We start from the raw sequence: 22,140 nt of genomic DNA on the forward strand, positions 1-22,140 counted from the left end.
GGGTTCCTTTTAATTTTTCTGTCAGACTTTAGTCTGAGTTAACTTTGTTGCGATTCTTTTGCCATGTCTACATTTTGCATCTCTTGATGAGTCTCGTCGAGAAACAGGAAAGAGAATCCACCTCAGGATCAAATCATTTAAAGTCCCACTCATCTTTTGATCTTTTTTCAAATCATTCCCAGTGACGCTTTTTAAAGCAAAAAAACGTGTCGTTTTCCAGAACATAGTACAGTTTTGAGCTAGATATCAGCTCAGACTAGGAAAACAAAGACATACATGGATCTAGTCATCTACAAGTGGATGCAACAGACTGGAGTGGACCAGGGAGCTACATCATAAATACAATCTTCTTTAAAAATGACATTTAAAAGGGCTTTAAATGTCATCTGGTTAAGAGTCCAACTGCTTTTCCCGATTGTCCGTTTTGCACTTTAGTGCCACAGAAACATAACTGCCCAATTTTTTGTGTCCCTCTGTAGAAAAAAGAAAAGAAAAGAGGGAAGTCTGGTGTTTCCATCATTCCTTGAATGCAGCAGAGGCAGGATCACTTAACGCTGCCCTGCAACACTCAGTGGTTGTAGTCAGCACTCACACAGATTCCCAGCATTGAACCCTCATCAGAGCTGTGGTTCAGGAGACGGACGCTGCCTGAGGGAGAGGTGTGGCTCGTCTTCATTTCATCCACTGCTTCTGTCATGACTGCAAGGATTCAAGCAGCGGCTGGAAAGTTACAAACTTCTGTGTTTCTCAGCAAAACAACAGGTAAGCTGTCAGCTGAAAGAGGCTTCTGAAAGAAAGATTTACCCAGAAGGCATTTCTATTTCATCCATTCATGACGATGAAGGCTCAGCTGAAAATTGTGAGAATTCGTTCAGTAATATTTATGACACAATGACTTAATTTTAAACATTTGCTCAAACAATACTTTAATATTTTTAGGACTTTTTAACAACAAGAATGCACATTTGCAAAGAATGAGTGGTAATATCTTTGACAAGATCTGAGTTAAGTAAGGAAATGTGTTTAAATTGATTTTTTTTAAATTGCTTTTCAGCAAAAATAAGAATTTGCATGTGATGCAAACATAAACGCTAACAAAAATATTCTCAGTAACATGGCATTTCAGATGCACATTTTCTGCAAATATTTCATGCAAAATTCAAAAGTAATATTGTTGTGTTGAGGTGAGAACTGCAGGTGATCACTAACCAGAGTCACGCATGAATCCAATAATGAACTGAAATAGCTTTTGTGGAGTCGATTACATGTTTTCACATTCTGGTGTAACAAAGTTATGCAGCAAAAAAGGCTGGAAGAAAACCAACCCCTGAGGAATGTAAAACTTAAAATGTCAATATGAAGGTTGCAAACCTCTTTCTTCCTTTTTTATTAAACTAATTCACACTTTAGCTGCATATCTGGATTACCATTTTTTCCACCAGTCTGAAAAATCCTTCTTCAATTGAAAAGTCTGGAGCAGAAAGGACCAAATTGAAAAAAATACGAAAACAACAATACTCTTATTGAAAAATCACTACAAAAGAAACAAAATTACCTGTCCATGCAGAAAGTCATCTTTAATTAACATTACATACTATAATAAAAGATCAACATCTAAAAAGAAGAAGTATTCCATTTTGAAGAAGCCTTCAAAAATGGAAAAACAGCTGTTTGATAGAATTACTTCAAATTGGCTATACAGCCCAAATAGAAGTATTGTTTTGTGAGTTATAAGCAGATGGTTTGTATTCTTTAAGATTTTATTGACTTAATTGTTGTTTATTTTTAATAACAGTGACAATAAACTAGTGTAATAAGTGGAAATGACTCTTTTTTAAACAAAATTTGAATATCATCTTAAAGCAAGTTGGCCCTTTTAAAATCTAAAACAAGCGTTTACTCTTATGACACAAATCTGTTTTTTTCTTTCCAAAGTAATGATAACAAATGCATTTTTACCATTATTGAACTTGAAAATAACACCTTTAAAATTGAACCAAAAATTCCAGTACGATTTTATTTATTTTTTTGTCCTAAATCATGTTTTTCTATTGTTAGGAGTATGAAGCAAAAATTTGATTTTGACTCATTTTAATAATAATTTCTAAATTCCAACTCTTAATGACACAAAACATTCTCCAGCGTGCTAATTTTGAGAAAAGCTTGGAAAAGTTTAGAGCAAAGAGAAGTTAAAACAACTAAAAACCTAGTAAAATGGATGTTTAAAAACAAGGTTTGAAATAGTTTGCAGTGCATTTGTCAGACTGTCTTTTATGCACTTGAGAAAAGGGGGGAATCAACAACCTGTGTTTATTTTCACACTGAGCTACGTGGAGTTAACTGTCCACAATGACAAATAAATGTCTTGCACTATGAAACTTAAACTCAGGTTACGTGTTTAAACATAATATCCTTGATGTGAAACTCCAGCTGTCAGATCTAGAACCGGCAGAGTCCGGTTAGGAGGACTGACTGGATCCAGAGTTGTACCCTGTAAATTCTATACACTGAAAGTAACACCATCCCCCTTATCCCATAGGGTCTCCATGGGTAATAACAGCATCCAGAATGATGGAATTTGGGAATATCTAACAGTGTTTCCTCTGTGGAACATCCTTGTAAGCAATTGAACATTTTAAATGTGTAAATCCTGAGCCTTGCTGCTCAGAAACTCTCATTTGTAAACCAAATGTTGGTGACAAATATGTTTTATCATATCACAATCAGTTATCTAGTCTGAACATACTTACAAAACAGAACAGAAGTGCAATCAGATGAAAAGAAATTGAAAATGAAAACCATTAAAAGTTGGAGGCTGTCAGGTTTTTCACCGAACAGAGAAGCAGGTGAGGAGACCAAGTCTGAGAGGGGACGCTTCATCCAAAGATTCAAAGATTCTGTTTGATGAGCTGCATTCTGTCAAGGGTCATTGTTTTTGGAAATAGTGGTCTGTGAACGCAGCTCATTAACGTTTTATATGGGAAAGATGAAAGCTTGGTGGGTGTTTTTTTGTGTTGCTTGGTTTCTTTCCAACTTCGGACACATGAAGCAGCAAATTCATCAAGGATGAGAGGAGACAGAATCACCGTCATGCTGGATGCTTCTTCTCATAGAATTTTCTTCTTTTTTTAAAGGTTTTGCACAGTTTCTTTCGGGACCTTAAATTGAAATGTTCTCAGAACATCTTGTACAGAATGAAGCAAAGCCTTTTGTTGTCCCCCTGTTCTATGTTTTTAACTTCATCTTTATCGGCAGGCAGTTCTTGCAAGAACTCCATAGATCTTCAGTGCTGAGGGAGTAAAGATGTGTGGGACTCATCCGGTGCATTTAGCCATTTTTTCCCCCCAGAAACATCTGTATTGAAGCGTTGCCTTTTGTCATGGCTTTTCAAAGTTTAGAGAGATAGATGCAAAATATTTCTGTATTCATTTGGAATATTAAATTAGAGTGTTTTTCTGAGAAAACTGAGGCTAAACATCTTTAATCCAATAAAGCAAAATGGAGATGGAGATGAAATTCAATTGTGTGGTTTGTTTGGCTTCTCTTAAGAGCCCCGCAGACAGATGTTTGATGTTTTTCCCTCATCCTCCTCCTGAGAATTTGACTGAAAGGTTTGTTCCTTCTGACAGAGGCGATGCTGAGGGTCAGGAAGGCCCTCTGGCTGGTACTGGGCATGCTCAGTCTGTCCCTGCTGCTGGTGGTGCTGGGGATCTACACAACGACCATCACAGAGAGCGTGGTTGTGACCGGCTACACTTCTGGAGTCATTGTGAGTCGTTTTTGTGTTCTCATGTCACTGATGTGTTCGTTTTTGTACGTCAGTGAGATGAGACGAGGTCTCGTGTGACTGCAGACAACCCTGAACATGCCTGGTTTGTGGCTCCCAGCGGGAAGTACTCAAACATTCCCAGCATGTGGTGTTCATTATGGAATTAAAGCGGCAATCCATGCTGATGTTACAGCCATAAAATGCTCTCATTGTAGCCCTGCAGGTGTTAGCTTGGAAGAGTGTAACAGGAGTGATGGACAGTTATACAGTAGACATTTGTTGGACTTCCAACCGTTTTTAACCTGAAGGAAAATATTGGATTTTTTGGGAAACTGTGATAGTTTTGCCTCAAAAATAGGAATTTGCATATAATTCAAAGTGTTTATCATTGCTTACTAGAAAAAATGATTTTACTTTGTTTATAAATACAGCAAAATCTCCCGATAAAGCTGGTAGGCACTCCCTTTACTCTCCCCTTCTCTCCAGCCACCCTTGTCAGAGCTACACATGACAAATAAAAAAAATAAATGGCGGCTTTTCTGTTGGTTTATCTCCTTAGCCACCATTGCATTTTTTTGTTGCCTGAGGGTAACGAACAGGTCGATGTGATTTACAAAAAAATCTGCAAAAGTACATTTTTGGCTTTCCTTGGCAACACAGTTTTTGTTTTGTTTCATTCAGCTTGAGCGATTGATTCATGTAATACATTTTCACAATTTTACAGTTACAAATGTGGGAGCAATAAAGGAACGCCACTGTAACCCTTGTGCTATCCTAGGCACTTTAACATTGGGAGTTGGGTCATCTAGACCCACTAGACAGTGCTCTGAACCTTTTTTCTTCAATGATTTGTGATCTTCACTGGTGTCCATGGATTACATGAAATCTTTCCACCTTTATCCACCTTTGTCATGGTAGGGAGAACACATCAATGTGAGGGTGGTGTCATCTAAGATAGCACAAGGGCTAAGAGCTCGCAAGTGGGTCAAAATTGACAAACCTTAAAATGAACTGTCTTCCCAGTGATGCTCTAGATATAATCTAAAGTAAAACTGAAATTACACTTTTAAAGATTAATTGTCCTTTAAAATAATACATGTCTGCCAAAACTCTTGCTGAGCTGTTGTTAAATACATTTGTACTACGTTAGAAGTAAAAAAAAAACTTTTTTGTTAATTTTTTTAAATTAAAAATAAATAGATAAAAGAGAAGTACAAAAACAAAGTTCCAGTTTCCCTAAATCTGGCAAGTTTTTTTTCTTGAAAACATTCACTTATTTTTTCTGGAAATGTTATAAAAAGTGAGAAAACAAAAGTACAACATTTGCTTAAAACAAGATCCCTTCAAGATCAAAAGAACAAGATTTATTGTCTTAAACATTCATAACATCTTAATTAAAAGTAACTAGTCTTATTTTAAGTGTAAAAACCAGAAGGCAGACACAAATACTTTGGTGAAATTTGATGTTTTTGGAGTCTATAAAATATCCAGTGTGTTAAGATCACAAAGGAAGTATTGATATTGCCTTTCCATTCATCATTGGGACGTGTTTGTTCCTGTAATATCCAACTAATCATAAAGTGTATGATGGTTTTAATTAAAAAGCAGTTTGTTTGTGGATTACATAACTCTCCCTTTATGATATTTCAAACTCTGCAGCTGACCCTTGGCTGTTTTCTGGGAATTCTGGGACTCCTCCTGGACGAGAACCGCCGGCAGCTGGTACAGTGTGAACGCACAGGCCTCCTCTCCACAAACACACCACACTGAGGCACACTTGCTGCATTTTTTTCATTGCATTGTGGTGTTGGTTTATGCATTAGCCCCAACTGCCCTTACGGGTGGATAAGGGCTGTCTGTGGGCTAAAAATGGGCACGCCTGTATTGCATGCAGTTGGGCCATACAAAGTTTTAAGATCATAGACCACTCAGCGAGCCTGTAGAGAGAAAATGTCTATGCAAAAAATTTTTGAGGGCATGCCACGGGCAACAGGTCATAGTGAATACTTATACAATACGTAAGGGAAGTAGGTGAGACGCAGGCGTGTTGCACAGACCTTTCCTGTTTTCAATCCTTCCGAACACTGCACATTGCACAAGGAGCCTTATAGGACTGTTCAAGTGATAAGTGCGTGCTCCTTGCTTGCTGCCTAACAGTTAGTAGTGTGGCGTAAGGACATCGACGGCACCACCTGTGCGTCATAAGTGCGTGCAACTTCCATTACCTTAGAAAACCTTCACGATACACTTACCACACGCACAAAAATGGTACATTCCATTTTCATTATATCCCTTGAGGATGCCGTATGAGCCTCAAGGGAAGTGCAACATCTCCCCTTGAGATGCGGCTCCTCCTCTCCGTAACCCTCCATTGGTCCGGACAACTCAAAAACCCAGAGAATCTATCCGGGTCAACCCAACTTTATGGGTGCATGCGCCTCAAGCCTCAGATGTACAGAAGGGATGCTGTTTGTGCAAGATTTACAACGTTTAAAAGCAGCTTAGCAAGAAACATTTTCATGAATTCATTGGGGTTATTTACATTTGTGAGTTCTTGTGCATGGTTTCTTTATGTTCTGAGATGAAGCTCAACATGGGAAAATAAAAATATGTCCCCTTTTGACCTGTATTTGAGCATAACAGAACATAATTTTGAAGTTTTTATACTCTGCTGCTGCCTAAAGTGTTTTTTGAATAATCTGTAAGGCCTTTCATGGTTTACCCGACAGAGATTCTTGCTTTCCGCCTCCGTTCGTTCTTCTTAGGAGCTTACTACTGAAAATAATTGATGCCTAACTGCACTCATCATGATCCTATTTGTTAATCTCTTTTATTCATCTATTAAATAAATTAAAAAAAGGCAGCCTCATGTTCCAGGACTGTGCCAAGCTTTTCTCCTTCTTCCAGCTCCTCCAGCAAACATCTTCTTGATTAAATAAACTTTTGGGGTGAAAAAGAGGCTGTAGAGGTGTTATTGAGTAGAACTGCATGCATCAGGCCTTTCATGACATCCTTTTCCGGTACTCAGATACAGTTGGACATGTTGATTGTGCCCTGATTATGTAAGAGCAGGTGGGGGCTTCTGTGTTTCATCAAATAAAGTGAAGTAAAGTATTTGCTTTTGACATCCTTGAAGAGACGTCCGTCCACTCTAATGCATGAGTGGATGGGGCTTAGAAAAATCCTGGGTTTTCTATGTAGCATTCTAATACTTTCTGTGTTTGATAAGTTTGATGGTAAAGTGCAAAGAAGGAGCTCAAGGGAAATATAATAGCCTTCATCGTTCTTCAGTTGGATGGGAACTTTTCAGGTTGTACATCATCATCAGCCAAAAAAATCCATCTAAGCCTCAATTTGAAATCTCACGGTATTTGATGTTTATCAGAAAACAAACAACTGAAGCATTTTAAGAGATATTTTATAAGTGAAATTTGGAACATGTTTAAATTCTTGCAACATGACAGTGAGTTTGTGTGATCTGCAGGAGGAGAAACTCAGTAAACGTTTCCAGAGACTTTATAAAAGACTTTTTGTAATGTTATACTGAAGTTGCTGCCAGATGAGGTTCAACCTGATGTTTGTTTCTCAGATCAGTAATCATTTGAAACCTAGAAAACTGTTGCAAACGGATCACAGACAGTCTGGCAAAAGGCAGCGTGTTGGTTTGATGCTGCAGCGGTGAACTGCTGATAGTGGAGTCGAACCAGGTCGAGCGGAAAAACAAACAAGATGGAGTTTACAGTGGCAGAAAACCAGAACTGATGCAGTTTATGTTCCTCCTGCTGGTCTGGAATACTGTGAATGTGTGCAGCAAAGGATAGAAAAACAGAATGATATGTTGATCCACTCCTCAGTGTTTCAGCAGTCCTTTAATGTGCAGTGCTGCACCAGGCACTTGATTACACTGAAGAAACACATTTAGTGTTTTGTGGAATTTACTTCCACTTTGTTTTTTATGGCTCATCACCTCAACACCAACATTTTTTACAGTCATTTCCCTGATAAAAGCTCAATATAGGGACTACTAGTGGATAAACTCAGTAATGTTCCTCACTCTGCAAAAACATTTTATTGCACTTAATTTAATACAAACCTAAATGTTTTCTGTTTTCATTGAGCTTTAAGACAATACATACCTTGTTGAGTCATTTGGTCTTGAAAACATCATATTTGAACTTAATCTCTAAAAAAGTAATTTTTTTACATTGTTTTACATGCTTTACATTGTATTTTTAAGCACAAGTTTATTTTTTAGGGTCTTTTTTAAGAAGCAGACTTATCAGATTTAGATTAACTTGGACATTTTTTGACTCATAGCAAAAACAGGAAAGAGTAAAAAGAAAATTCATAGACTTACGTATAATTTTTAGAACAATTTTATGTTAAAAACTGTGATTCTAGTCCCATACACTGAGATAATTACTGTATTTTCGAAAAATCATACTGTTGAGATTCATATAATATAATATATCTTGAGTAAATATACCTACTTTCACAATATAAAACTTTTTTTTAATTCTATTTAGCAATATAAGCTTATTTTATGGTACTTTCAAGATTTCTATTTGTGTAAAAAAGGCAGGACATCACAACGTATTTTAAGAAATCTTACAGATACAAATTCTACTAGCTTTCTTGAGAAGTTTTTTTCCACTTGTAACAATTGAAAACACATCTTGTATTCTTTAGTTTTTCACTTTTTTTGAGAAGGATGTTGTAAAATTATATTTTTTTTAGTTTATTATAGTGCCACTGTTAAGTCTCGAATATCTTGAGTCATTTGACCCCAAAAATACATCTTATCAAATGACTCAAGATATTCGAGACTTGTTGTCCTAATACAACTTCTTAAATCTTAATGATAAGTTGCTATTAAGTTCATTTTGTCTCATATCGACTAGGAAAAAGACACAAACAATCGGGGAAGTTTATTTTTTTGCAGCCCATCTTATGTGACTTTATAAAACAGTTTTCTATACGACTTTGCATTGACTACTTGTAGTTTAACTTACACTAATAGGATTTTCTGTGCTGTTGGTGTTTATCCTTTTTAGCTTTACCTTGTCTTTCTTGTTTTTTTCTCTCCGCCTCTTGCAGCTGACAGCCGCCATTGTTTTCCTGAGTTTAGGGATCATCACTTCCTTCTTCTGCCTCCTGATAGATGGCGTCAGCATCGTCCTGAACATGGTGGGTCACCCAATCTGTTTACCCATAGATGCATGCATTTGATGATGAAACTGCAGGAACAGCAGGTCTTTGAGCATTCATAAATAAACCATGGTGCCTGTGACTGTCATCCAGCTGGACTGTGTTCCCTCCTCACTGCGAGCTTACATTACAGCGTTGGCAGATTTGACAGTGTGTACAATCGCGTCCATGAAAGGATATGTACCCAGAATACATTTGGCAGCTTTGTTTTGCCACCCAGTTGCGAAACAGATCCATTAAGTACAATGTTTCATGATTTCTGTGAGTGCAGATATTCTGGATTATTGCAGATTTTTACTGGAGGGAGGATTCCTCAGAGAAAACCAACAAAGTTTTCTAAACTTTTTGTTTTACCTTTCATGTAAAGCTACGTTCACACCGCCCTCAGCATAGTGCGTTTAAGTAACCACTTTCAATGAAAAGTCTACCCTTCTTCAGTGTTCAAAACTCTTGTCATTCACATGTAGCTAAACACACTTTTAAGTCAGTTTCCAGACTCTACATACAAAACATTTCATACACTGTATCGGCATTGAGCTGTGAAAGAAAAAGCATGGAGCGAGATTCACCAGTAAGTGGCAGGCAGTTTTGTTCATTTTTTAATGTTTTACTTTGCAGAGTTCTTAAAGTTTCTGCCAGACATGTTCACATTGATGAATCAGAAGTTGGAGTAGAAATTAATCCTTAAATTAAAAAATATTGAGGCACACAAGTATTAAACAAAACCAGAGGTGGAAATATTCCTCTCAAAATTTTCTGGATGAGGTGCAGCCATTTGGTTTGCAGGGAGGGAAACTCTGAATGTGGTTTAAACATCAATCACTGGGGAATTTCCCACCGTGCAGGGGTGTCCAGGGGGATTTGTGTTTAAAATCAGGTCAATTTGGTTGCAAGTTCAAGTTTAAATCAAACGTGTACCCTCCCAACAGTAACTGGGATAGGCTCCAGCAACCCCAAGACCCTGAAAGGGATACAGTGAGTTTTGAAGAAAGATGGATGGATGAATGGATTATTGTGATTTATTAGTATTGGTGCACGTTTTTGCAACAAAAATATCTGAAGGGAAGCTAGTCTGAGGGGAGACCAACAATTATGCAGGCATAGCCCCCCCCCCCCCCTTTTGTTTTTAGAAGTTAAAAAAAAAGGCTGGAAATAATTAATTTTTTTTTTTCAAATTTACTGTCGCATGGCCACAGGAAAAGTATTTAGAAACTCAGAGGATGACTTTAAAGTTTTTTTCTTCCAAAACTTTCACTATTATTCAATTTTTTGGTTGACAGAACAACGTCTGTTTTTACCTTAATACATAGTTTTACAAATCTCTCTACCTGAGGTAAAAGATGTACATTTTGCTTTATAAGAGGCTTTAAAAAGGTCACATTTACTTATACATTAATAAAAAACCATGGCTGAATCGATTTTTTGAATGTCTTCAGTGTCTTTTTTAATGCGACTTAAAGACGTTCCTGTTAATGTTGCACCTGCTACCATGAAGGAGGCCCATCCTTTTCCTCACATAGCAGGAGCTGCAGGACTGTTCTGTGCTAAAATGTCTCACAGGCCTCAAAGGTCGACATGGGTCTCCACAGTGAAAACTTTTACTGCCACTGATGGCGGTCAGGTCACTTTTTGTTTTTCTGCTCTTCACAGGACATGCGTCCACTGAACGCTGGGAGGTGCCAGTATTACAGCAGCGGCAGGAGCTACATCTATGAGAATTTCTTTGCCACAGTAAAAAAAAACAACACTTTTTTCAGAATAAATGATCAAATATTGCACATATATATATATTTATTTTTTTTATATTTTGTTTCCTGTCTGAGGCTGAACGTTCCTGTTTCAGGTGTCATGTCAGAATCTGAAGGAGTCCTGCTCCCTAACAGTACGGAGTAGAACCTGTTACTGCTGCGACCTCTACGACTGTGCCAAGTGAGAGGAGACACACGTCAAAAACACACACATTTGAAAGAAATGCATCACATCCTATGTTCACTCTTTGTGTTTCAGGCACTTTTGAATCTTAAAGAATAAGACAAATCACTATTTCATCACTTCCTGCTGTCTGTTGTGCTTTGCAGCGGAGGTTACCTCAGCAACTACTATGAGTTTGTTGGTGTTGAGAGCTGCGAGGATGTCTTCACGCTGTACGTGTTCATTTGGGTCCTCGCTGGTCTAAACCTGATGGCCTTCTTCACGGGAATACTGACCACGGCAGTGCTGGGCAGCGTCAAGTCTGTGGTAAGATCTTGCAGAAACCATGTCTTCATACGTGTTCTTCACCTGGTAACATGTGAATCATCTGAGCTCATCACAAATCAAATCTACGGAAAGCAAAAAGTGACAGAAAAAATCAGAAAAATGGTTAAATAACAAATTAAACATCAATGGATTTAATTTAGATACTGATAGCAGCAGTGAATTTTAGTTTCCTAATGCAACTTTCTTTAATACACTCGAATAAAGTAAATAGAATTAGACATATTTGTTTTCTTAATTACATTTTAATAAATTATTTAAATGTTTGTTTTAACCAATTTTTATTGGTTTCTTAAACTTGTAATAAACCTTTGCTCAAATAAAAAAGCAAATGCTTGCAGCAAAACTTAGCAACTTCAAACCACTATTGTTCACTGCGAGGTTGTTTTGTATTTGTACTTGAATATTAGAATATTTTTGTAGTTTCTTCTGTATCATGAATGGGCCCAGAATCTCTTATGGGGCTCAAGAAAAATCCACTAGCAAAACAGAAAATAGTCAGGGATCTCTAAAAGAAGTTTTGAAACTATTATGGGATGGCCACAGGACCTTTGGCATGGTAGCCTTTTTCTGAAATTGAGCAATTTTCACATTTTTTAAAACTTTTGACCCATCATCTTGACTATTTCTTAAACCCCACATAGAGCCTTCTACAAATTTAAACTGCTCCCAAGGATTTTGGTCCATCGTCTCCTAACTCCTTGGAATCGTTGGGAAGCTACTTTGGAAAAAAATTGGTAACGTCTGTAGAATTTGTACGGCGTTTGTGTGACGAGATCGCAAAAGAGGTGTTCCCCTGTTGCTCGTATATTTTTTACTGGAATATTTGTCATGATTTGAACTTGTCTTGTTTTTGGTCCTTGTTCTGTCTTGTTTCTGTTTCCTGTTTTATTTTGAAAGTCTCCTGTCTTGTCTGTTTTCTTGAGTTTTACTTCCTTTGGTCCCCATCAGCCCTGATCGTGTCCACCTGTGTCTTGTCTGCCCTGTCTGTATATAAGTCTGGTCTCTGCCTTCCTCCAGTGTTGGTCCATTAGTTATTCCTGTCCTGGTTGTCCTTGTCATGCCATGTTCCTCGTTTCTTGTTCCACGCCACAGTGAGTTTTGTTTAGTTTTGTCATCCTGCTCTGCAGCGCCTTTTGTTTGTTCATTAAACCCTCTAGACTCTGATCCTCATGCCTCCACCTCTGCGTCTGGGTCCAACCGGCTCTCGAGCCACCCTGCACCATGACAATATTGTGAAAATTGAATACCTAAATCATTGGCTCAAGCTGAATGAAACGATATAACATAAATACGAACATATTAGGAATGTGGGCGTGGTTACCAAAAAACCTTTGTGGCTGACGTAATCAAAAAGTTTACTTTTGCAGCTTGATCTAAAAATGACACAGACCTGGTTATCAACCCCTTGGGACTAAAAAATAAAGTTGTTGCCATGGAGATAAAACCAACAGTAAAGCAGCGGTTTTGAAAACGTGTTGTTATGAGCAGCTCTGACGGAGGTGGCAGGGGCAGAAGGGGAGAGTGAGGGGCATGTAGCAGCCGCTCAGCCAGTAAACGGGCCACACAAAGCTGCTCACGGCTTTAATTTGCTTTGTTTTTGTTTTAATTATTCAGCTTCTGGATACCTAAAATAAACAAAACGTTTTTTTGGCTTAAAACATTTTCTTTTTTGTTTTTGTACGCACTGATGGACAAGTTGAATTTTTGGTGAGAGATCCTATCTTTCTTATGAAAAACAACCCACTTGTTTCCTTTTAATTTGTGATTTTTAGCATTTTTAGGGCATTTTTAAAAACAAGATCATTTATAGTCCTTTTGGCAACTATTGAGCTGTTTTTGGTTTAACTGTGCAGAAAGTCTGAGTATAAATAATAAAAAGTGTGGTCACATGCGAGCTGAAGCCTTTTCTCATGCACTTTAATCACAATCACAGGCCAAAGGTTTAGGATGTAAGCATTGAGCCAAATGTAACAAAGTGAGCATGGGAATGACAGTGTTGGGCAGTTCCTTCCCTCCACTCTAAGTGATTGCCACTTTTATGATGCTGGATATTTTCTGGAATGTAATTACATCCGATGTATCTTTAGGGATGAACGTGAGGTTTGAGTGTGTAGATGAGTTTGTTCAGGCTACTTGTTTTTCTTTTAGAGTTTTTGGACGCTAATCTTTCTGTTTTTAGGGGAAAAAAATAACATTTTTGAGGAGAATCATCAACTATGAAATTGAAAAACACACTCCGGGTTTTGGATTCTCATATTTAGTGTTCTCTGGATGATCCGCTTCACTTTCCCCTTATCTCTTGTGGTCTCTGTTTTACGGTTCCCTATAAAAGTGAAATACACAGTCATAACATTAGCGGCATGAGGCCTTAAGTGCGTGTGACTTGTTGTAGTAGAAGCTGTGAAGTTGAGAGAGCGGGGGCCATAAAAGCTGGAAAACAGCCGAATGTTGGGCCAGCGGGGTTGGCGGGGCTGTTTCCGCCTGCAGGGCGGCTGCACGTCAGCGAGATGTCTCAGAAACATTCCTTCACAGCTCCTCCTGCAGCTCCCACCTGGAAGACTATCTGTCAAACTGAGTCTTCTGCACTTTTCCCACCAAACTCACGTCAACAAGCAATTTGGTGGATCTGCTAGGTTGTGATTTGATTTTTTGTTTTTTTGCCCCTTTTGTTGCGTGAGAGGAGCTGATTACATTTACTTTCAGTCATAACCCAAAAGCTGGATTGTAGAGAACACATTGACAGTTAGATGTTCCAGCTTGTTCAAAAACTAAAGAGGAAGAAGGTTTTTGTTTCTATATTCATTGTTCCTCCTTAGGAAGTTTAGCCTCAAAACGCAATCGAATGATAGCATCACCCATATGTTATAAGTGGGTTCTTGAACGCGCGTTCAGCTTATGGTGTTCACATTAGACAAGCAGGGAGGGGCTTCTCATTCTTCTTCTTCTTCTACTGTTTCCTTGCGCATGTTCGCCACCCACAGTTGGAAGAGGCTTGCTGCAAAATGTCAAAGTGTTGCAAATCTTGTTTCAGGCTATTTCTTTCACAGCTCTATTCCAATCTATGAAAGACTTAGTGTCATAGAATTCCAACTGGGCACAAACTCATTCAATCATTCATTTCTCCTCCATGATCCATTTTCAAATGGTTGCCGCTCCGGCGAATTGAAAGGGACGCCATCCATACGTCCCAACTAAATCTGAGTCCCTGATTGATCAAAGTTCAACCTGGTTTAACTTTCAGCGTGCGCTCACTGGCCACTTGTTTTGTACGTATAGGCCAAAAAGGGTCGGCAAAACTAGTGTAGGGGAAGCCAGAAACGTGCATGTAACCCTTGTGCTATCCTAGGCACTTTAACATTGGGAGTTGGGTCATCTATACCAGTGTTTTTCAACCTTTTTTGAGCCACGGCACACTTTAACCTTGACAAAAATCCCGCGGCACACCAGCATCCAAAAAAAAAGAAAAAAAAAAACAGAAATTCATGGTCTGTATTGATCGACAGCCCCCCCCCCCCCCCCCCCCCCCCCCCCGTCCGCCCGCCCGCAATCTCACGTGTATTTTTGTGATAATTGTGGCCGGAAAAGCAGGAAGTTGCGGCTGTTTTTTCTAAGAGATGAAATGAAAGTTAAATTAGAATAATTTAGAAACTGTTTGTTTGTTGGGGTTTCAAGGCGTTTCGCAAGGACAACTCATTGTGCGCTGGGACACTGGCTCTTTAAGCCAATGCATCATGGGAGATGTAGTGTGAAAAGTGCCGAAAACTTGCAGAAAGACTGGCGTCTCTGAGATTTATTGTATTGTCCACTTGTTTCACGGTCTGACACCGGACTCTGTGGAAAGCTACACCGCTAAAGAAGGGCTTTAGCCGGTATTTTTGTTAGAACTGAGCGACTTTATCAGCAGAATTAAGAACAAGGAAGTGAAGACTTTAAGCACTTCTTATTGGTCAGACTGATGACATGTGATTAAGCCTTCAAGAATGATTGGTGGAGACAGTTAAAGGGACGGGACTTTTCCGCAAACTGTCATAGCTGCAGGTAAATCGCGGTAACGTAATCCTTATCAAAATTTCTTTAATAGAATTAAATAAACACAAAGAAAAAGTAATTTTAAGATCTTTCATATTCCTAACTACTCAGTGTTTTATCAGGGCCTGTTTGGATGAACAAAGAGCTGATATCCTGGAGATGGGAAATGTTTTTAGATCAGTGAATGATTAATGAGGGCAATTTCTCCACGGCACACTAGTGTGCCGCGGCACACTGGTTGAAAAACCCTGATCTATACCCACTAGACAGTGTGCTGAACCATTTTTCTTCAATGATTTGTGATCTTCACTGGTGTCCATGGATTACATGAAATCTTTCCACCTTTATTCACCTTTATCATGGTAGGGAGAACACGTCAATGTAAGGGTGGGGTCATTTAAGATAGCACAAGGGTTAAGTGCGTTTACGTAGACTTTTCATTCAAAGTGGCAGCTTGATTGCCGAGAGCGATGTAGACATAACTTTGGATGCAGCCACTCCTCTCAACGACCCTCCATGGACCCAGAAAACCCAAAAACCCACAGCACTCACTTGTAGCAACCATTTATACTGGGGCATGTGACTAAAGCCTAGGAAGTTTCTAGAGAAAAGAACACAGAAAAAGAAAACATTTACTTAAGGAAGGGATTTCTACTGAAGAATGCTATTAAACAGACTACCACAACTGTTTTTAAAAAACGACTTCTTTGTGTTTTCTCTTCATTTTTTGGTTTTCTTTCAGGTACAAAATATAAATATACAAAATATAAATCCCTTAGTAAATTGTTTGGTAAAATGACTAATATAAAACTCAGTGGAACTTTGGAAGACTCAGAAAATCCTTTGGGCTTTTTAGAAGATTACAACAGAGGTCTTTGGTAGAAAAGCACACAAAAATGTGTCTTTAGGTCTAGTGTTAACACACAGGTACAGTATGAACTTTTTCTGCATCGAGTTTGTCTTTTTCTTCAAAAATATTGCAGCTTTGTCTGTGAGCAGACCACACAGTCTTTCATCCTTCACTTTAGGGTTTCTTCTTCCTTCAGGAAGTAAATTTATCTGCTCTGTTTTATGGAAAACGCTCACAGGTCCTTCTGTTATCTTTCCTTTAGTGGTGTTGTCAGAGTTCCCCCCATGTTCTTTGATTTAATATAACCAAACACAGTTCCTTATCCTTCCCTCCCCCACATTCCATGACATATACATTAAGGAAATTGCAGTTAAAGGAAAGTCTTTGATGGCGAGGTCTGATTTGGTTTTTTGTTCCTTATCAGGTCTACTGTTAAGATAAAAATGACCTCACAAGAACAAAAACACACATTTGACAATCATTCCAGGAACTGAGCTCAACACATTTCCATCAAGCCTGAATCCTGTGTCAGTTTAAAAACTGTCCGTGTGGTGTAGCGGTTAGCTCACAGTAAAAAGGTCTGGTTTCAAATCCAGGATGGGTCCTTTCTATGTGGAGTTTTGCACGTTCTCCTTGTGCATGTTTGGGTTTTCTCCAAGCACTCCGGTTTGCTTCCACAGTCAAAGAACATGCTTCAAAGGTTAATTGGTGATTCTAAATTGTTTCATTAGGTGTGAATGTGAGTGTAGGTGTACCGCCCTTCAGCAGCATCCCTGTGACCCCGTACAAAGAACAAGCGGGTTTGAAAATGGCTGGATGGGCATTTAGCTATGAAAGGAGCCCATATAATGACCCCTTCCGGCACCGTGCTTTAGAGTGATATTGTTCCAGACATCATGCAGTTATGTTAAAAACTCCAGATCAGCACATTAACAAGCACTGGCTATAGAACAGGAGGTAACAAATGACAGAACTTAAATGGAACGCAAAAAGATTTACTGATTTGTAGGCAGCAGTGCGCCACTCCATGTGAGTGACAGGTGAGGGGGCGGAGCCCTCAAGGAAAGTCACAGCCAACCTCTGCAGAAGACTAAAAACAGAAAACAAAACAAGAAAGTAACTGACCAACAGACTGTGAGAGCAGATTGTTTAGAAGGAAAGCTGCAAACCCACAAAACCTTTCTTTTAACGTCCCTCATAGAAACTTGTGGATTCTTCTTTCAGCGCTAAACAAAATTCTAGCAGACCTGCACTCTGTGAGAATATGCTTTTCTAGCATTTTCATTATTTCTGATGTTAAGATTAATTTGCTGCAACATCCATCATTAAAAGGTTAGATATCTAAAATGTTTTCCTCCCAGAAATAATCATTTTGGAAAGAACCGTTATTTTAGACAGATAAGAAGCAGAAATTAGCTCTTGGGAGTCATTTATACTGAATTTTCAGTCGATTTGTCAAATGTTTGTGTTATTTGGAAGAATTTACTTGTTTCATTTGTCTTTTTTTAAGTTGCAAGAAAAGTGAATAATGTATCTTTGTAAATGCATCCCAAATTACAACCCAATCAGAAAACTTTGATATTATTAAAAGGATATTTTTTTTATTTTTTTATTAAAACCACTCAAACTAAATCGTTTTTTACTAAAGTTTTGAGGGTGTGATTCGTTTTAGGAAGTTTAAAAAAATAAAATGAACAACCTAACATGTTTTGTGTTTTAACAGGAAAATTAAAATTAATAATAAAATGGAAAATTTAAAAAGTAAAAATAAATGTGATTTTTTTAATGATCTTTTGTGATGGCCTGAATTCTGCTCTAACAACTCCCCACTATCTTCTTATGTTGTATTGATGGTTTAAATTGTTTAATCATAAATCTAATTTATTCAAACAAAAAGAGCACATAAGTCTCTTTCTGCACGCAAACTGAAGTTTCAGACATTTCTAAAAAACTAAATCAAATTTTTACATCCCTCTTTATTTGAACATTTGAAAAATTAAAGCACCACAGCTGCTTTTTTTTCTTGTAATTTGTTTTTTTAATGATCAAACAGAAACATATATAGATAAAGTCGCCAAACTTTAAATGATGTTCTGGTGTTTGATGATTACTGTACACTGAAACATCAGTAGATGTTGGAATTGGAATTTTATTTGATGTTAACAACTGACATACATTTGGTCAAATACAACATTTTTATGCTTTTTTATTCAATTATGCTGTGTTGAAAAAATTCACCATTCTTGTTGAATATTTTGACTTTTTTGTGTTTCAGAGGAGCTACCCTGTGACAGAATCCACGGAGAGCAGGAATTCTTCTCCCACAGCTCCTCTGTTGATGGATGCCAACACCCCCCCCAATTACCCTGCAGTAGACTAACTCCCATCCAGATCCCCACCCAGAGCACTTCCAGTGCACGAGTTCGTCCACAAGTGTCAGCATTCATCCAAAAAACTGTTAAGAGTGCCATTGAGCCAGACAGGTGCATTCTTTCTAACACCCACTCTTGGCACAGACTCGATGTAATCTCTCAGGATTTATGGATTTTGAGGAGGATGGAGAGTCAAGATTAACAACACGTAGTTAAAGTTGAGGTTTTTTTTGGCAAATAAACGCGGCTGACGGTGGTCCAAATGTCGACGGTGCCCTCAAAGAGATAAAGAATACTGTACTTTAAAGATGAGAAGGACGGTTTTATCTCGCTGCTAAAAATATTTTCCTTTTGATTTATTGAGGCTTTAAATAAAGTGATAGAAGAATTAACAAAATAAAACAAAAGATAGGTCAAAGTTCCTTAAGTGATTACAACCTTGAAGACCCACTGCAATCATCGTTTGATCTATTGTGAAATAGATGCTATTCTTAAGCCTTTGTGAGTAAACTATATCCATTTCTATGATCATATATTATCATTGGCACACTAAAGAACGGTTTTATAATTAAATATTCATTTTTGTAGCTCCTTTTCTTACTCAGAAGTAAGATGTCAACAGCCATGAAATGGGCACAGACTCTTTCTAGAAGGGGCTGTTCCTCACTTTCATACAAACGAATGTGAGTGGGATGGGGGCGGGGGCTGGTGCTCAGAGCTCAGGTTTTTAGAGGAATGCTCAGAAATGCGTGAATTGGTCAAAATACCACTTTGGGGTTGGGTTTTTTGAGAGCAATGAACATAATGATACACTTTAAAGGTTAAAAAAATTGATTTTGCATAACCCTGTGATCAGGATTATGTTTTTAGACAAAATAAAAAAACCTGTGTCGTTTTCTAGGACATAGTTTCTGCAGAGCGGCAGTAGTTCATCAGCAATTCCCTTCTAAGGTGAAGACAGGACCGTTGGCAGAGAGCAACACCCCCCCTTCCAGTCCCTCATCTGTTTATACTCTCCTGCTATGGCTTAGAGCCCCCCAAATGCCCAACCTAACATTACTGGTGCAATAAAAACAGTTTTGAGCCAGAAACACACACAATACACAAAACACAATTTTCACTGGAGTGGGTCTTTAAAGCTAACCTCAAGCTATGTTCACACCACCCTTGCCAATGAGGATTCAAGCAACCACAACCATTGAAAAGTCTATATAAATGCACATAAATCCCCAATTTGGGCTTCCATGTTCAAAACATTTGCTCTTCAGCGGAGCTACGTAAGGTTCTCCAACTGTTTTAGGGCTCTACATTCAAAACGTGTGGCCATTGAACGCGCGCTGAAAGTCAAACCAGGTCAAATTTTGACCAGTCAGGGACTTGGATTTGGAAGCGACGTATTGATGGCGCCCCTTTGAATTTACAGAAGTGCCAACCGTTGATCATGAAAGAAAAATTAATAAAAATTGTGCGGGAATTCTATGACACAATATCCTTCACATACCGGAATAGAACTGTGAAACAAAAAGCTTGGAGCAAAACGTTTTGTTGTAGTTTTAAATAAAACATCTTTAGCTAGGTTCACACCGGTGCAAGATTTTAAGACCGCTTGATATGGTTCAGCTTCAAGACGACGTCACCTGGATGAATGAGAACCTTCACCAACATTCATTTTATTGCATAGCAGCTTATTGTCAAATATTTGTTTCATCAAAACCCTCAAAACATTTGGGTTACAAGAAATGAATGCGGCGTTCCCCTAAACTGAAATGCCCCACTGCCGCTCAATACTGGGAGCTGTTTTTGAACACAGTCTTCACATCATCATACGGTCAACTGAAAAAAAAGGATCGACCACTCTGTAAGGATAATTCAGACATTTAACGACCAAGAGAGAAATCTGATTCAAACATCTCCTGGATTAATAAACGTATTCTCACAAATGTTTCTGTATTTTTACTTGTTTAACAATAACTTGATACTTTTCTGTTTTTTTTTGCCTGAAAATGTACTGTATATACCTAATTTTAATGCTTTATATGTTATGTGTTTTTTTTCAGAAGGTATGTTTGGATTTTAACTTTTCTTTTTTTCTTTCTTTCTTTTCTATTTTCGTTGGTGTCATGATTTGATTGGCTGGATATCGATGTGTTCTTCGATCGACTTGTTGTTCTAGTGAGACAATAAAAGTGACTTTTTTCCCATCAAATTTCTGGGCCATTAAGATGTTTATTCTCGAAATTAAAACACTGAAAGACTGAAGATAGTAAATGATATTTCAGGGCATAAGATTTTACTGTTTGAAAATCAAGGGTTTAAAAGAAAATTCAGAAAGAATATGCAAAGGTTTAAAAATTCAGAATCTGATGGAAAATAAAAAATTCCATATTAGTGAGCATCGATGCGCACTGGTTTTTCGCAGAGACTTCTAGGATATTTCTAGGGCACTCGATCTTGGAATTGTTGATTCGGACAGCACTACTAAAATGGCGAACAGACTATATAGTGAGTGTTAAGAAATTCGGACCTAGCCCATATCTCTCCTCTTGGACGAATAAATGTAGGATAGGGAGAAGCTGGAGGGGTAGGGAATGAATTTGGATTTGGCCTAAGTGTAGTGGTTCCCAGCAATGACAAAGATTTTTTTTTTTTTCTTATTTGATAAAGTTCTTGCAACATAAATGGAATATATGCAGAATTCTTCCCTCCAGCAGTTGAATCAAAGACCTTTGGGACACAAACAACCACAGCTCACATTTCTCTGCATCTAAAACAGAGAAATTTATGATGCATCTTATATTATTTGTGACTCTGTTGCTGATGTTCAAAATCCAGCATTTTTCCAAACTTTTCTAAACCTCAAAGCTTGTTTGACAATAGGATCATCAAATCAGAATCTACAAAAGAGTTTTGTGGACACTTTTAGCACAAAACTAGAACTAAAACTGAGATTCATAATTTTAGTGAAGATTTGTCAAACTTTATTTGCACATAAAAACTAGTAAGACTTGAGTGACTAAAGATAAAAGCAAAGAATTGAAAGCTCCCCCTTCATGGGAAACAAAACTCTTTCATCTTTGTAACCAAACACTCATGAATGCATCCATAAACGCTGACAGGCTTTCCTCTCACTTCTAAGTTCATATTTTCATATTTTCCCATATTTACCCTCTAAATGGGTCTTTTTTTACCTTAAAGCCACATGTGCTGTCATTACAAAAATGAATTTATGTCCTTCACTGAACCAAGCCTTTGTGTTTTTCTGAACTCGACTTTGTTCAGTGGCATCATCGCAGATCACAGATGTACACGAAACTGCTGTTAATGTGTCAACACAGTGTTTGGGCCGATTTGTCAAGGATTATATATTTAGTGGGACTTACCAAACAAAAATAACATAGGTCATATGTACAGCTGTTTTAGCATAACATTGAAAGCATATGTGACAAAGGAGAACATTAATAAGTCAGTAAAAAGACATCTGGGAGGGTGGGGCAAATGAGGCAGTGAGTGACTGGAAAAAGATCCTGATGATCTGTGCATCTGTGAATGTAAAGACACACTGGAATGGAGTTTAAAAAAAAATCAAAAGCATAAATGTGTTCCCGAGATAAACAGCTTAAAGCAATAAATAACAGTTGAAATCCCACACTGAT

At 38.0% G+C, this 22,140-nt stretch overlaps 1 protein-coding gene across 1 annotated transcript; it reads left to right on the forward strand.

Annotated features, from left to right (window-relative positions):
• Window positions 1-459: 459 nt before the first annotated feature.
• Window positions 460-20,693, forward strand: LOC101167223 (transmembrane protein 255B-like). The gene is made up of 8 exons (XM_004075816.4): window positions 460-762; window positions 3,630-3,769; window positions 5,429-5,491; window positions 8,867-8,956; window positions 10,628-10,708; window positions 10,821-10,906; window positions 11,056-11,215; window positions 18,391-20,693. Exons 1-8 carry the CDS (start codon window positions 696-698, stop codon window positions 18,493-18,495), a joined length of 792 nt encoding a protein of 263 aa, XP_004075864.2. The 5' UTR covers window positions 460-695; the 3' UTR covers window positions 18,496-20,693.
• The last annotated feature ends 1,447 nt before the right edge of the window (window positions 20,694-22,140 follow it).

Source organism: Oryzias latipes, chromosome 13, assembly GCF_002234675.1.
Source record: "Oryzias latipes chromosome 13, ASM223467v1".
Lineage (NCBI taxonomy): Eukaryota > Metazoa > Chordata > Actinopteri > Beloniformes > Adrianichthyidae > Oryzias > Oryzias latipes.